This window comes from Bos taurus, chromosome 10 (genome assembly GCF_002263795.3).
Source record: "Bos taurus isolate L1 Dominette 01449 registration number 42190680 breed Hereford chromosome 10, ARS-UCD2.0, whole genome shotgun sequence".
Taxonomy (NCBI): Eukaryota; Metazoa; Chordata; class Mammalia; order Artiodactyla; family Bovidae; genus Bos; species Bos taurus.
Window position 1 is genome coordinate 27,372,778 of NC_037337.1, and position 14,968 is coordinate 27,387,745.

At 38.1% G+C, this 14,968-nt stretch overlaps 1 protein-coding gene across 1 annotated transcript; it reads right to left on the bottom strand.

The window, feature by feature from the left end:
• Nucleotides 1–1,148: 1,148 nt before the first annotated feature.
• OR11G12 (olfactory receptor family 11 subfamily G member 12) lies at nt 1,149–2,167 on the bottom strand. The gene has a single exon (XM_015473099.2). It carries the CDS (start codon nt 2,151–2,153, stop codon nt 1,149–1,151), a length of 1,005 nt encoding a protein of 334 aa, XP_015328585.2. The 5' UTR covers nt 2,154–2,167.
• Between the last annotated feature and the right edge of the window lie 12,801 nt (nt 2,168–14,968).

A 14,968-nucleotide genomic window follows, 5' to 3' on the forward strand; every position in this document is an offset into this window, starting at 1 on the left:
TTCCTTTCCCTGGAGTAAATCCCCGAAAGTGAAGATATATGTTCATACAAAAACTTGTTCATGTATAACTCATAATAGACCAATGATGGAAACAACTCAAACATCCATCAACTATTGAAAAGATAAAATGTGGGTATATCCATACTAAGAAATGCTATTCAGCCATAAAAAGGAATAAAGTACAGATAAACATGCCCAGCAAAAATGAATCTTGTACACATTATGTTAAGTGAAAGAAGTTGGTCACAAAAGGTCACATATATTGTATGATTCCATTTATATGAAATTTGGAGAATTAACAAATCTGTAGAACAGAAAGTAGATCAGTTGTTTCCAAGGACTGGAAAGAGGAAGGATGGGGGAGTAATAACTAATGGATTCAAGGTCTTTTTGTGGAATGAGGAAAATCTGGCTGGCAGTATGAGATGCTATTGTTCTTGACATAGTTAGCAAAGCAAATCTAGCAATTTCTGTAATCGCAACAAAACCTGAGGGTCACTGGTTGTTATCTCTAGCTTGTAGAATACACAAATGATGTATAAAGAAAAGGCAGTGTATGGTTTATTTTATAGAGAATTTATTTTAAAAATAATTATTAGATTAAACATATAATGGAGAAATAACGGCAACCATCTGGATCCAAATTCTGAGTATTTAAACTAAATCTTGGTGAGAAAGTGCGAAGTACAATTATGATAAATTAACTTTTATAAAGAGGTTAACTAATCTTGTCATGTCTTTAATATTGACATAGAAATTAAAATTTAAATGTTGTTTTGTAAATTTAGCATGCCTTTTGACTTACCAGAGAAATATCAGTAATAAATATTTGATTATTGTGTATACATGTGTAACTGATATGCTAACATCAAAATTTTAATATTAAGTCTGAATGCCAGGAAGAAGATTGATTATTTTTTCTTTGATTATTTTTATTTGAATATGAAAAAATTTTACTATTAATGTAAATTTTCTCAAACAAAAAAATGGACAGATGGCCACAGTTAATTTAATAAACATTTCATTACATTTGACTATGTTCTTCTCCCTCCCTCAAATATATTTGTCTAATGTGGTTAATACAATTGAATGCTAATCTTTCAATCATTTGTTTCACATATATTATTTCAGTTGCACACACAAGTTCTTCAAAGATTTCTGCCAGGCCTCTGCCTAAATCTCACAGTCTTAAATAATTTTCTCAGAGCCTCCTTCATCTCTTTATTCCGGAGACTATAGATCAAGGGGTTGAAGAGTTGAGTTAGCACAGAATAAAACAAAGTCACATATTTCTGAATCCCGGCTGGATTGCCTGCTGTTGGGCTCACATATACGACCATAATAGAGCCATAGAACAGAGACACTACAGACAGGTGGGAGCCACATGTAGAGAAAGCCTTATGCTGGCCTTCTGCTGAGGGGACCCTAAGCACAGCTCTGATCACCAGGGCATAGGAGCTGGTAATGAAGAATAAGGTGGAGAAAATGAGGACTGAATTGTAGATGGCACAGATAATCTCAGTGACAGGAGCTGGCACACAAGACAGCTTTATAAGGGGTCCTGGATCACATAGGAAGTGATCAATTTTATTGAGACAACAAAAGGGGAGTTGAGAGATTAGATATATAGGCAAGAGGAAGTACAAGAAGCCACACGCCCAGCATGGGGCTCCCATTCTGATGCAGCGTTGCACTGGCATGACAGTGGGGTAGTGAAGGGGCCTGCAGATGGCAAGGCACCTGTCAAAGGCCATGGCAGACAGGAAGAAGGTCTCAGTGGTGCCCATGGAGAAGAAGAAGTAGAACTGCAGAAAGCAGCCAGAGAAGGAGATGGTGTTGGTCTCAGAAAGAAAGTTGGCTAGCATATTAGGGACAGTGGAGGTGACAAACCAGATCTCCAAGAAGGGAAAATTGGCCAGCAGGATGTACATTGGAGTTTGCAGTTGATGGTCGCACCTCACAGCACAAATAATGCACAGATTTCCAATGAGTGTCAGAATATATGTCCCAGAAAAAACTGAGAAACAGAGGATCCGAATTTCCCAAGTATAAGGGAAGCCTAAAAGGATGAATTTACTCACAGAACTAGAGCAATTCTCTACATGGGTATACTTATTTGTTTTCAAAGCTACAAAAGAATGACAGATTTCCATATTAGAATTGGCCTTACAAAACATGACTCATTAGGGCAGATGACTTGCTTTGAGCCACATTACTTTGTGCTGTACTTAGTTGCATCCAGCTCTTTGGTACCCCATGGACTGTAGCCCACCAGGCTCATCTGTCCATGTGATTCTCCAGTCTAGAATACCGGGATGGGTTGCCATGCCCTCCTCCAGGAGAGCTTCCCAACCCAGGGATCAAACACACATCTCCCACATTGCAGGCGGATTCTTTACTGTCTGAGCCACCAGGGAAGCTCAAGAATACTGGAGTGGGAAGCCTATCCCTTCTCCAGTGGATCTTCCTGACCCAGGAATTGAATTGTGGTCTCCTGCATTGCAGGCAAATTGTTTACCAGCTGAGCTACCTACCATACACAGAAATGTTACCATGATTTTCAAGTATTCATATTCCTATTCTGGATATAATAAAAACAAAGTGAACAAAGAGCTTTCCTAATTTCCTACAGCTAACAAAGTGTTGACAATAAGTAAATATGTATAAGGACTTACCATTTTAAATAATACTGAAAAAAACACAGATTCCCTCCCCCCCCCAAAAAAAAACAAAAACACAGCCAAGTTAACTCAGTGTTTGTGATGTACAAAGACATTAAAGATAATGCTATTCAATATTCTTTGTTCTTCTGGTGAGAAATGCTTTGAGTTGAATTAAGGACAATATCAATAAATCTAAATCCTTTATACAACTTTAAATTTCTTTGAGTTACGTTATGAGAAATATTCCTATATCTTTTTAAGAATAGATTATAAGTTAATATTAAAATGAAAATTTACAAGAGTTCACATTTCAATTCCTCCCTTCAGTAAAAACACACTATGGAAAATACATGTTAAAATTAAGTAGTATCAATTATTAAAACATGTTTAATAATTAAACTTTACGTTTAATAATTAAAACATGACTTTAATAATAAAGTCATGTTTACTTACGCTCATAAAAAATGTCCTAAATTTTGAAATCTCAAGTACAAATAAAATTCCTTGCCTGCTACTCATTAAAAGTAACAGAAAGTACAGGGGATAGACTTTTCTGAAAGAAGGTGTATCCATTCATTTTCTGGAATTTTCCCTGATTTAGGATCAGAACACCTTTATATAGAGTGGGAATAAAAAGGAGCACCTGGCAAGATCATTTAAGAGTTTTAGCAAATGTTTGAAGTAACGCTTTTTATAAGCTCTCATATAAAATCTCAGCTATGATTCTGGAGAAATAGTACTTTTCTAATTCGTATATTAAGTTATAAAATGAGAAGGGGTAGAAGAAAGAAATAAGGAGAGCTCAGACACATGTGAGCTTTACCCTACCTGAAGATACAAGGTGAATATCATAGAATTCTGTATAGTTGAATGCCATTTTCCACATCTGAGTATACAGAAAAACAAAATACAACAGTTTTCTTATATCTCAGAAACACCAGATATAGTAGTGCTCCATGAATTATTATGGGAATTCATATGAATTGCTGAATAGGCTTTTAGGAACAATCTTATGGGATTAAGAAGTCAGTCTTAGGTACTCTTCAGGTTTCCCCTCTGTAGGTCTCCCTTTTTATATAAACTGTAAAGGCAAGGTGACAGCGGGAAAGAAAATCATGGTCTAGACAGAATCAAAAGGAGAATTTAAATATTGTTCCCTTTTATGTTCTGTAGAGGCCATCTTTGGAAATTGGCCCTCTAGAGAGGGAATTCATAACACAGTTCTGTTGAACCTGGTTTCTTATTTTGGTCTTTATTCAGCATGCTGGATTAAGTTTCAGATTCTTACATGTTTTTATTCTAATTGAAGATTTCTCTTTTGTAATAATGAGGAGGAATGGAAACAAAAAAGAATGGCAGGGAAAGTTTGCTGTTTTAGCTATGATGGAAAGTAAATTTATCTCTAGTGATTAGAAGAAAGTTGTGACTGGCAAGGAGACTTGATTTTACACTTGAAGAAAAGTCTCTGGAATAAAAGTTAGCATAGAGATTAGGAGTCTGTGTATTTAACTGTATTGAAGACCCTTTTGCATGTGTTAATTCCATCTTTGAGGCCCTACCCCAAGCTCACTACTACCACCACGTTGAGAGACACATTCTTTAGCTATGAATATGATATTTTAAAATAAAAAGTAATTTATAAAAATTTACCATGCAGTTCAGTTCAGTCACTCAGTTGTGTCTGACTTTTTGCAACCCCATGAATCGCAGCACGCCAGGCCTCCCTGTCCATCACTAACTCCCGGAGTTCATTCAGACTCATGTCCATCGAGTCAGTGATGCCATCCAGCCATCTCATCCTCTGTTGTCCCCTTCTCCTCCTGACCCCAATCCCTCCCAGCATCTGTGTCTTTTCCAATGAGTCAACTCTTCGCATGAGGTGGCCAAAGTACTGGAGTTTCAGCTTCAGCATCGTTCCCTCCAAAGAAATCCCAGGGCTGATCTCCTTCAGAATGGACTGGTTGGATCTCTTTGCAGTCCAAAGGACTCTCCAGAGTCTTTTCCAACACCACAGTTCAAAAGCATCAATTCTTTGGTGCTCAGCCTTCTTCACAGTCCAACTCTCACATCCATACATGACCACTGGAAAAACCATAGCCTTGACTAGACTGACCTTTGTTGGCAAAGTAATGTCTCTGCTTTTGAATATGCTATCTAGGTTGGTCATAACTTTCCTTCTAAAGAGGAAGAGTCTTTTAATTTCATGGCTGCAGTCACCATCTGCAGTGATTTTGGAGCCCCCCAAAATAAAGTGAGTCACTGTTTCCACTGTTTCCCCATCTATTTCCCACGAAGTGATGGGACCAGATGCCATGATCTTCGTTTTCTGAATGTTGAGCTCTAAGCCAACTTTTTCACTCTCCACTTTCACTTTCATCAAGAGGCTTTTTAGTTTCTCTTCACTTTCTGCCATAAGGGTGGTGTCCAAGCCAGGCTTCAGCAATACGTGAATCGCGAACTTCCTGATGTTCCACCTGGTTTTAGAAAAGGCAGAGGAACCAGAGATCAAATTGCCAACATCTGCTGGATCATGGAAAAAGCAAGAGAGTTCCAGAGAAACATCTATTTCTGCTTTATTGACTATGCCAAAGCCTTTGACTGTGTGGATCACAACAAACTGTGGAAAATTCTGAAAGAGATGGGAATACCAGACCACCTGACCTGCCTCTTGAGAAATCTGTATGCAGGTCAGGAAGCAACAGTTAGAACTGGACATGGAACAACAGACTGGTTCCAAATAGGAAAAGGAGTACATCAAGGCTGTGTATTGTCACCCTGCTTATTTAACTTATATGCAGAGAACATCATGAGAAATGCTGGACTGGAAGAAACACAAGCTGCAATCAAGATTGCTGAGAGAAATATCAAGAACCTCAGATATGCAGATGACACCACCATGCAGTTAGCCACTTTAATAACATGTTTGAATGATTCTGTACTAAAATATTAGTATTATTATATGGATATATACGGTTTTACACAATGACTACCTAATTGTTGAGCCCTTGGAGTTGGTGATGGACAGAGAGACCTGGTGTGCTGCGATTCATGGGGTCACAAAGAGTCGGACACAGCTGAGCGACTGAAATGAACTGAACTGAACTGAACTAGGTGTGATAACCAGAGTTACAAAGATTATATTATATTAAGCCACATTCTAGAGTAAAATATTTCCAAATAATATAATATTATCAAGTAAGATGTATACCTTAAGGGTTATCCCTAATTGTATCATATGTTAATATAATATATAAATATAACATAATTTTTAATTAATAGAAGTAACATAAGAATGTCTTGATAGATGTAGAAGCAAAAATAGATAAAATTGAAACCCATTTTTGACAAAGCAAACCGGAAAAAGACATAGATAATTTAACTAGGTAGAAAAAAACCTCTTCATCAGAAATAATTTGCAAAATCATACTTTAGTAGTAAAACACAAAAACATTACAATTAAAATCAAGGACAAAACAAAATATTCATATGACAGAGTTATTGTTCTAACTGATTCATTTTCCTTCTTTACTAGAGGATAATATTTCTATTATAGCAAACACCCTTTTCCAACAACACAAGCGAAGACTCTACACATGGACATCACCAGATGGTCAACACTGAAATCAGATTGATTATACTCTTTGCAGCTAAAGATGGAGAAGCTCTATACAGTCAGCAAAAACAAGACCAGGAGCTGACTGTGGCTCAGATCATGAACTCCTTATTGCCAAATTCAGACTGAAATTGAAGAAAGTAGGGAAAACCACTAGACCATTCAGGTATGACCTAAATCAAATCCCTTATGATTATACAGTGGAAGTGAGAAATAGATTTAAGGGCCTAGATCTGATAGATAGAGTGCCTGATGAACTATGGAATGAGGTTTGTGATGTTGTACAGGAGACAGGGATCAAGACCATCCCCATGGAAAAGAAACACAAAAAAGGAAATGGCTGTCTGAGGAGGCCTTACAATTAGCTGTGAAAAGAAGAGAAGTGAAAAGCAAAGGAGAAAAGGAAACATATAAGCATCTGAATGCAGAGTTTCAAATAATAGCAAGAAGAGATAAGAAAGCCTTCCTCAGCAACCAATGCAAAGAAATAGAGGAAAACAACAGAATGGGAAAGACTAGAGATCTCTTCAAGAAAATTAGAGATACCAAGGGAATATTTCATGCAAAGATGGGCTCAATAAAGGACAGAAATGGTATGGACCTAACAGAGGCAGTAGATATTAAGGAGATGGCAGGAATACACAGAAGAACTGTACAAGAAAGATCTTCACGACCAAGATAATAACGATGGTGTGATCACTGACCTAGAGTCAGACATCCTGGAATGTGAAGTCAAGTGGGCCTTAGAAATCAAATCTACAAACAAAGCTAGTGGAGGTGATGGAATTCCAGTTGAGCTATTCCAAATCCTGAAAGATGATGCTGTGAAAGTGCTGCACTCAATATGCCAGCAAATTTGGAAAACTCAGCAGTGGCCACAAGACTGGAAAAGGTCAGTTTTCATTCCAATTCCAAAGAAAGGAAATGTCAAAGAATGCTCAAACTACCGCACAATTGCACTCATCTTACACGCTAGTAAAGTAATGCTCCAAATTCTCCAAGTCAGGCTTTAGCAATACATGAACTGTGAACTTCCTGATGTTCAAGCTGGTTCTAGAAATGGCAGAGAATCCAGAGATCAAATTGCCAACATCTGCTGGATCATGGAAAAAGCAAGAGAGTTCCAGAGAAACATCTATTTCTGCTTTATTGACTATGCCAAAGCCTTTGACTGTGTGGATCACAATAAACTGTGGAAAATTCTGAAAGAGATGGGAATACCAGACCACCTGATCTGCCTCTTAAGAAACATGTATGCAGGTCAGGAAGCAACAGTTAGAACTGGACATGGAACAACAAACTGGTTCCAAATAGGAAAAGGAGTACATCAAGGCTGTATATTGTCACCCTGTTTATTTAACTTCTATGCAGAGTACATCACAAGAAACACTGGGCTAGAAGAAGCACAAGCTGGAATCAAGATTGCAGGGAGAAATATCAATAACCTCAGATATGCAGATGACACCACCCTTATGGCACAAAGTGAAGAGGAACTAAAAAGTCTCTTGATCAAAGTGAAAGTGGAGAGTGAAAAAGTTGGCTTAAAGCTCCACATTCAGAAAATGGAGATCATGGCATCTGGTCCCATCACTTCAGGGCAAATAGATGGGGAAACAGTGGAAACAGTGTCAGACTTTATTTTTTGGGGCTCCAAAATCACTGCAGATGGTGATTGCTGCCATGAAATTAAAAGCTGCTTACCCCTTGGAAGGAAAGTTATGACCAACCTAGATAGCATATTCAAAAGCGGACACATTGCTTTGCCAACAAAGGTCCATCTAGTCAAGGCTATGGTTTTTCCTGTGGTCATGTATGGATGTGAGAGTTGGACTGTGAAGAAAGCTGAGCGCCGAAGAATTGATGCTTTTGAACTGTGGTGTTGGAGAAGACTCTTGAGAGTCCCTTGGACTGCAAGGAGATCCAACCACTCCATTCTGAAGGACATCAGCCCTGATATTTCTTTGGAAGGAATGATGCTAAAGCTGAAAGTCTAGTACTTTGGCCACCTCATGCGAAGAGTTGACTCATTGGAAAAGACTCTGATGCTGGGAGGGATTGGGGTCAGGAGGAGAAGGGGACGACAGAGGATGAGATGGCTGGATGGCATCACTGACTCGATGGACCTAAGTCTGAGTGAACTCCGGGAGTTGGTGATGGACAGGGAGACCTGGCATGCTGCTATTCATGGGCACACAAAGTGTTGGACACGACTGAGTGACTGAACTGAACTGAACTGAATATTTCTGTGTTTCACAAATGTTAGACTAGGCAATGTGACCTGTTTTGCACAATAAGACAAATTTACATATGGCACTTTTAAAGAAAACCTTTAAGAACCATTATGCAATGCACCATAGCTTTTTCCCATGCAATAAAGTAAACCCATGGCTGATTCATGTCAATGTATGGCAAAAACCACTATAATATTGTAAAGTTATTCAGTTCAATTCAGTTCAGTTGCTCAGTTGTGTCCGACTCTTTGCAATGCCATGAACCACAGCATGCCAGGCCTCCCTGTCCATCACCAACTCCTGGAGTCAATTCAAACCCATGTCCATCGAGCCGGTGATACCATCCAACCATCTCATCCTCTGTTGTCCCTCAATCTTCTTCTCCTGCCCTCAATCTTTCCGAGCATCAGGGTCTTTTCAAATGAGTCAGCTCTTAGCATCAGGTGACCAAAACATTGGAGTTTCAGCTTCAACATCAGTTCTTCCAATGAACATCCAGAACTAATCTCCTTTAGAATGGACTGGTTGGATCTCCTTGCAGTCCAAGGGACTCACAGGAGTGTTCTCCAACACCACAGTTAAAAAGCATCAAATCTTTGGCACTCAGCTTTCTTTATAGTCCAACTCTCACATCCATACATGACCACTGGAAAAACCATAGCCTTGACTAGATGGACCTTTGCTGGCAAAGTAATGTCTCTGCTTTTTAATTTGTGGTCTAGGTTGCTTATAACTTTTCTTCCAAGGAGTAAGCAGCTTTTAATTTCATGGCTGCAATCACCATCTGCAGTGATTTTGGAGCCCAGAAAAATGAAGTGTGCCACTGTTTCCACTGTTTCCCCATCTATTTGCCATGAGGTGATGGGACCAGATGCCATGATCTTCGTTTTCTGAATTATGAGCTTTAAGCCAACTTTTTCACTCTCCTCCTTCACGTTCATCAAGAGGCTCTTTAGTAATTAGCCTCCAATTAAAAAAATAAATTAATTAGGAAAAAAATCCTATTTGCAGGGCAGGAATAGAGACACAGATATAGAGAATGATGTGTGGACATAGTAGGGGAAGGGAAGGGTGGGATGAACTGAGAGAGTTGCATTGACATGTATTCTTTACCATGTATAAAATAGCTAACTAGCACGAAGCTGCTGTATATTACAGGGAGCCCAGCTCAGTGTTCTGTGATGACTTAGACGGGTAGGATGGGAGGGGAGGTACAAGAGGGAGAGAAAATATATATACCAACCAGAAGCAGCAAGTCAATGTGAGTTTAAAAAAAAAAAAAAAAAAGAACTTGGTGTAAGTCACTGATACTTACAGGTTCTTAAAAGATAACATAATTGGGGGAAAGTCACTTGATACATCATCATCACTGCTCCTATATACACCAACGAAATGAGACAAAGGTAATAATATACAGGCATGAATATTATGAAGAGAAATTTTGATTGTTGGCTTAGAATTGAATGACCACCAAGAAGAAGAGAATCAACTAAAACACAAAATGATTCAATAAGTTGACTAACTACAAAACATGTAGGTAATAAAACTTTCCTTTTATGGATGAGAAGATTTGTAAATTCTTATGGGTAAACTACTTCATTTTTAATAGCAACACAAATCAGCTGGAAATAAACTTTGAAAGATAGTACATGCACCATTAAGAAAATGTGAATCTTTACAGAGGTATATATATAAAAAAAAAAAAAAACAGATTATCTGGAAAGTTATACCGTGTTCTTTCATGGATTGACTTCTTAGTGTTAAGCATAAACATTTAACAAGGCAGTACACAAATCCAAGGCAGTCTAGACAATTGCAGTCAGACTGTGGGAAAGAAACTGTAATAGAAGTTTTCAACTTGAGAAAGAGATTTAAAAAATGTCCTTTGAAATAAATCTCAGGATAATAAATGTATTTTGAAAAAGTAAAGTAATGATGTAAGATTTGATCTATCAGATACACAAAATGAAAAGACAACTTATAGAATGGGAGAAAATGTTTGCAAATGTTGCCAGCATCACCCTGATATCGACATCAGACAAAAACATCACAAAAAAAGAAAACTACAGGTCAATATCACTGATGAACGTGGAGGCACAAATCCTCCAAAAAACTTGCCAAACAAATTAAACAATGCTTAAAATGATTATACACCATGATCCAGTGGTGCTTATCTCAGAAGAATAAAGACCAAATATCATTTTAATAGATCCAGAGAAAGCTTTTGACAATATTCAACATGCATTTATGATAAAAACTCTATGCAAAGTGGATATAGAGGGAAGGTACTTCAACATAAAAAAGCCATATACAATAAGCCCACAGCTAACATCATACTCACTGTTGAAAATCTGAAAACATTTTCTTTAAGATCAGGAACAAGACAAGAATGCCCACTCTTACCACTTTTATTTTTCATAGACTCTTCAGTAGATGTCGTTGGAAAACCTGGATGGCTACATGCAAAAGGACTAAACTAGATTACTTTCTCATGCCCTTTATAAAAATTAATTTAAAATAGATTAAAGACTCAATGGGGTCACAAACAGTTGGACACAACTGAGCAACTAACATTTTCACTTCACTTTTTTTTCTAAATGTAAAGCCTCAAACCATAAAACTCCTAGCAGAAAATGCAGGAAGTATGCTCTCTGACAATGGTCATAGCATTATTTTTCTAGATCCATCTCTTTAAGCAAAGGAAATAATAAAATAAATAAATATGAATACAGAAAACTTTGCCTTTTGCATGGCAAAGTAAACCATCAACAAAGTGAAAAGGCAGCTTACTAAACTGGAGAAGTCATTTTCTTTTTTTTTTTTTTTATTTTTAACTTTACAATATTGTATTGGTTTTGCCATATATCAAAATGAATCCGCCACAGGTATACATGTGTTCCCCATCCTGAACCCTCCTACCTCCTCCCTCCCCATACCATCCCTCTGGGTCATCCCAGTGTACCAGCCCCAAGCATCCAGTATTGTGCATTGAACCTGGACTGGCGACTCATTTCATATTATAATATTATACATTTTTCAATGCCATTTCCAAAATCATCCCACCCTCTCCCTCTCCCACAGAGTCCAAAAGACTGTTCTATACATCAGTGTCTCTTTTGCTGTCTCATATACACTGTTATCATTTTCAAATAATACACATGATATAGGGTTAATATCCAAAATATATAAATTACTCATATACCTCAACAACAAAAACCAACCAGTTGAAAAATGGGCCTGCATTGACATTTTTCTAAAGAAGACATACATCTGGCCAACAGGCACATGATAGGATATTCAACATCAGAAATCATCAGAGAATTGCAACTGAAAGCCATAATGACAGAATGGCTATCATCAAAAAGACAACAAATAAGGAGTATTGATGAGGATGTGGATAAAAGGAAACACTTGTATACTGCCGGTGGAATTGTAAATTGGTGCAGTCACTATGGAAAAAGTATGAAGTTTCTTCAAAAAATTAAAATATAACTGTCATATGATTCGGCAATTTCATGTCTGAGTATTTATCAAAGAAAACAGAACCTTTAATTGAAAAAGATATATGTACCCCAATGTTTATTGTAGCATTATTTATAATAGCCAAAATATGGAAACAACCTAAATTTCATTACCCTGACATCAAAGCCAGACAAAGCCATAGGAAATGAAAACTACAGACCAGTGTCTCTAATGAATGCTGAAATAAAAATCATCAAAGAATACTATCATAGAGAATTTAACAGCATATTAAAAGGATTATACACTGTGACAAAGTGGGTTTTTTTTCCTGGAATGCAAGGATGGTTTAAACGATGAAGAGTAGTCACAGTAACATGTTAACTACATGAAGGACTAAACCCATATGAGTATCTCAACTAATGCAGAAAAAACATCTGACAAAACTCCTCACCCTTACATGGTAAGAAACATTAAAAACAAAAAACACTAGGGGTAGAAGTGAATTATCTCAACATAATAAAGACCATTTAGGAAAAGATTCACAGCTAACATTAGAGCCAATGGTGAAAGACTGAAAACATTTCCTCTAGATTAGAAATAAGGCAAGAATTCCCACTCTTGCCTCTACTATTCAACATAAGAGGAAGTCCAGAGCCATTACACAAGAAAAAGAGGTAAATATTATCCTGAAATAGAAAAGGGAGAAGTAAAATAATTTCTGATTGCAGACAACATGATCTTATAAGTAAAAAACCCTACAGATTCCAACAAACTGTTAGATCTTATGAACAAATTCAGCAAAGTTGTAGGATAAAAACTCAAAACACAAAAAAATAGGGAGCGGGTCCCGGGCGGAGCCGGAGCCTGAGAGCGCGCGCGTCCGGTTCGGCAAGGACCGCGAGGGTGGGGGCTCCCCTCATCTGAGAGGGTCTCCTCTGCCCTCCTGTTAAAAAAAAAAAAAATTATCTGCACTTCTAGATACTTTCAGTTCAGTTCAGTTCAGTCACTCAGTCATGTCCAACTCTTTGCAACCCCATGAATCGCAGCATGCCAGGCCTCCCTGTCCATCACCAACTCCCAGAGTTCACTCAGACTCACGTCCAATCAAGTCAGTGAGGCCATCCAGCCATCTCATCCTCTGTTGTCCCCTTCTCCTCTTGCCCCCAATCCCTTCCAGCATCAGAGTCTTTTCCAATGAGTCAACTCTTCGCATGAGGTGGCCAAAGTCTCAAATAAAATTAAATATCATTCATTTACAATAGTATCAAAATTAAAATAGGAATGAAGCTAACATAAGGAGGTTGAAGATACATACACTGAAAACTATAACATACTGTTGAACTAAATTATAGAGCCAAATAAATGTAAATACATTCTGTGTTCATGGATTGGAAGACATAATATTGTTAAGATGTGCATACTAGCCAAAGTAATCTGTAGATTCAATACAGTAATATTTAGGCTAAGTGAATATAGCAAAGTCACTACAACTGTTTAAAAAAAATTAAAGAAAAAGAAATTTGCAGTTCAAAAATAACATAAAGAGTAAAAAAATCTAACTAAACTTTACTCTGAAAACTAAAACACATAACTGAGAGAAATTAACTGAAGCCATATGTTCATGTTTATGTACACATGCCTCATTGCTGTTATATGGCAATGATCCCAACAGTTACATTGTTTGACTGATATATTAAAATTCCAATTAGTATCCTTATATATGCTAAAGGAAGTTGATAAGCTAATTCTATCAGATCAGATAAGATCAGTAGCTCAGTCGTGTCTGACTCTTTGCGACCCCATGAATCGCAGCACGCCAGGCCTCCCTGTCCATCACCAACTCCTGGAGTTCACTCAGACTCACATCCATCGAGTCAGTGACGCCATCCAGCCATCTCATCCTCTGTCGTCCCCTTCTCCTCCTGTCCCCAATCCCTCCCAGCATCAGAGCCTTTTCCAATGAGTCAACTCTTCGCATGAGGTGGCCAAAGTACTGGAGTTTCAGCTTTAGCATCATTCCTTCCAAAGAAATCCCAGGGCTGATCTCCTTTAGAATGGACTGGTTGGATCTCCTTGCAGTCCAAGGGACTCTCAAGAGTCTTCTCCAACACCACAGTTCAAAAGCATCAGTTCTCTAGCGCCTCAGCTTTCTTTACAGTCCAACGCTCACATCCATACATGACTACTGGAAAAACCATATTCTTGACTAGACGGACTCCTTGACGAGACTTCTCTGGTGGCTCAGATGGTAAAAGCAACTGCCTACAAAGTGGGAGACCTACAATGAGATCTTCCTAGAGGGTTGGGCAGATCCCCTGGAGAAGGAAATGGCAACCCATGCTAGTATTCCTGCCTGGAAAATCCCATGGACAAGGGAGCCTGGCAGGCTACAGTCCATGGGGTCACAAAGAGTCAGACAAGACTGAGCAATGCCACTTCACTTGACTAGACAGAACTTTGTTGGCAAATAGTCTCTGCTTTTTAATATGCTGTCTAGTTTGGTCATAACTTTCCTTCCAAGGAGTAAGCTCTTTTAATTTCATGGCTGCAGTCACCATCTGCAGTGATTTTTGAGCCCCCCAAAATAAAGTCAGCCACTGTTTCCACTGTTTCCCCATCTATTTGCCATGAAGTGATGGGGCTGGATGCCATGACCTTAATTTTCCTAATGTTGAGCTCTAAGCCAACTTTTTCACTCTCTTCTTTCACTTTTATCAAGTAGCTCTTTAGTTCCTCTTGACGTTCTGCCATAAGGGTGGTGTCATCTGCATATCTGAGTTTATAGATATTTCTCCCAGCAATCTTGATTCCAGCTTGCGCTTAAAGAGTATACAAATCTGGTCAACCACTTGTAAAAGAATGAAACTAGAACACTTTCTAACACCATATACAAAAATAAACTCAAAATGGATTAAAGATCTCAATGTAAGACCAGAAACTATAAAACTCCTAGAGGAGAACATAGGCAAAACACTCTCTGACATACATCACAGCAGGAT

Excerpts from the sequence above, each read along its gene's own strand:
- OR11G12 (XM_015473099.2), bottom strand. The coding sequence starts at position 2,153 with ATGGAAATCTGTCATTCTTTTGTAGCTTTGAAAACAAATAAGTATACC.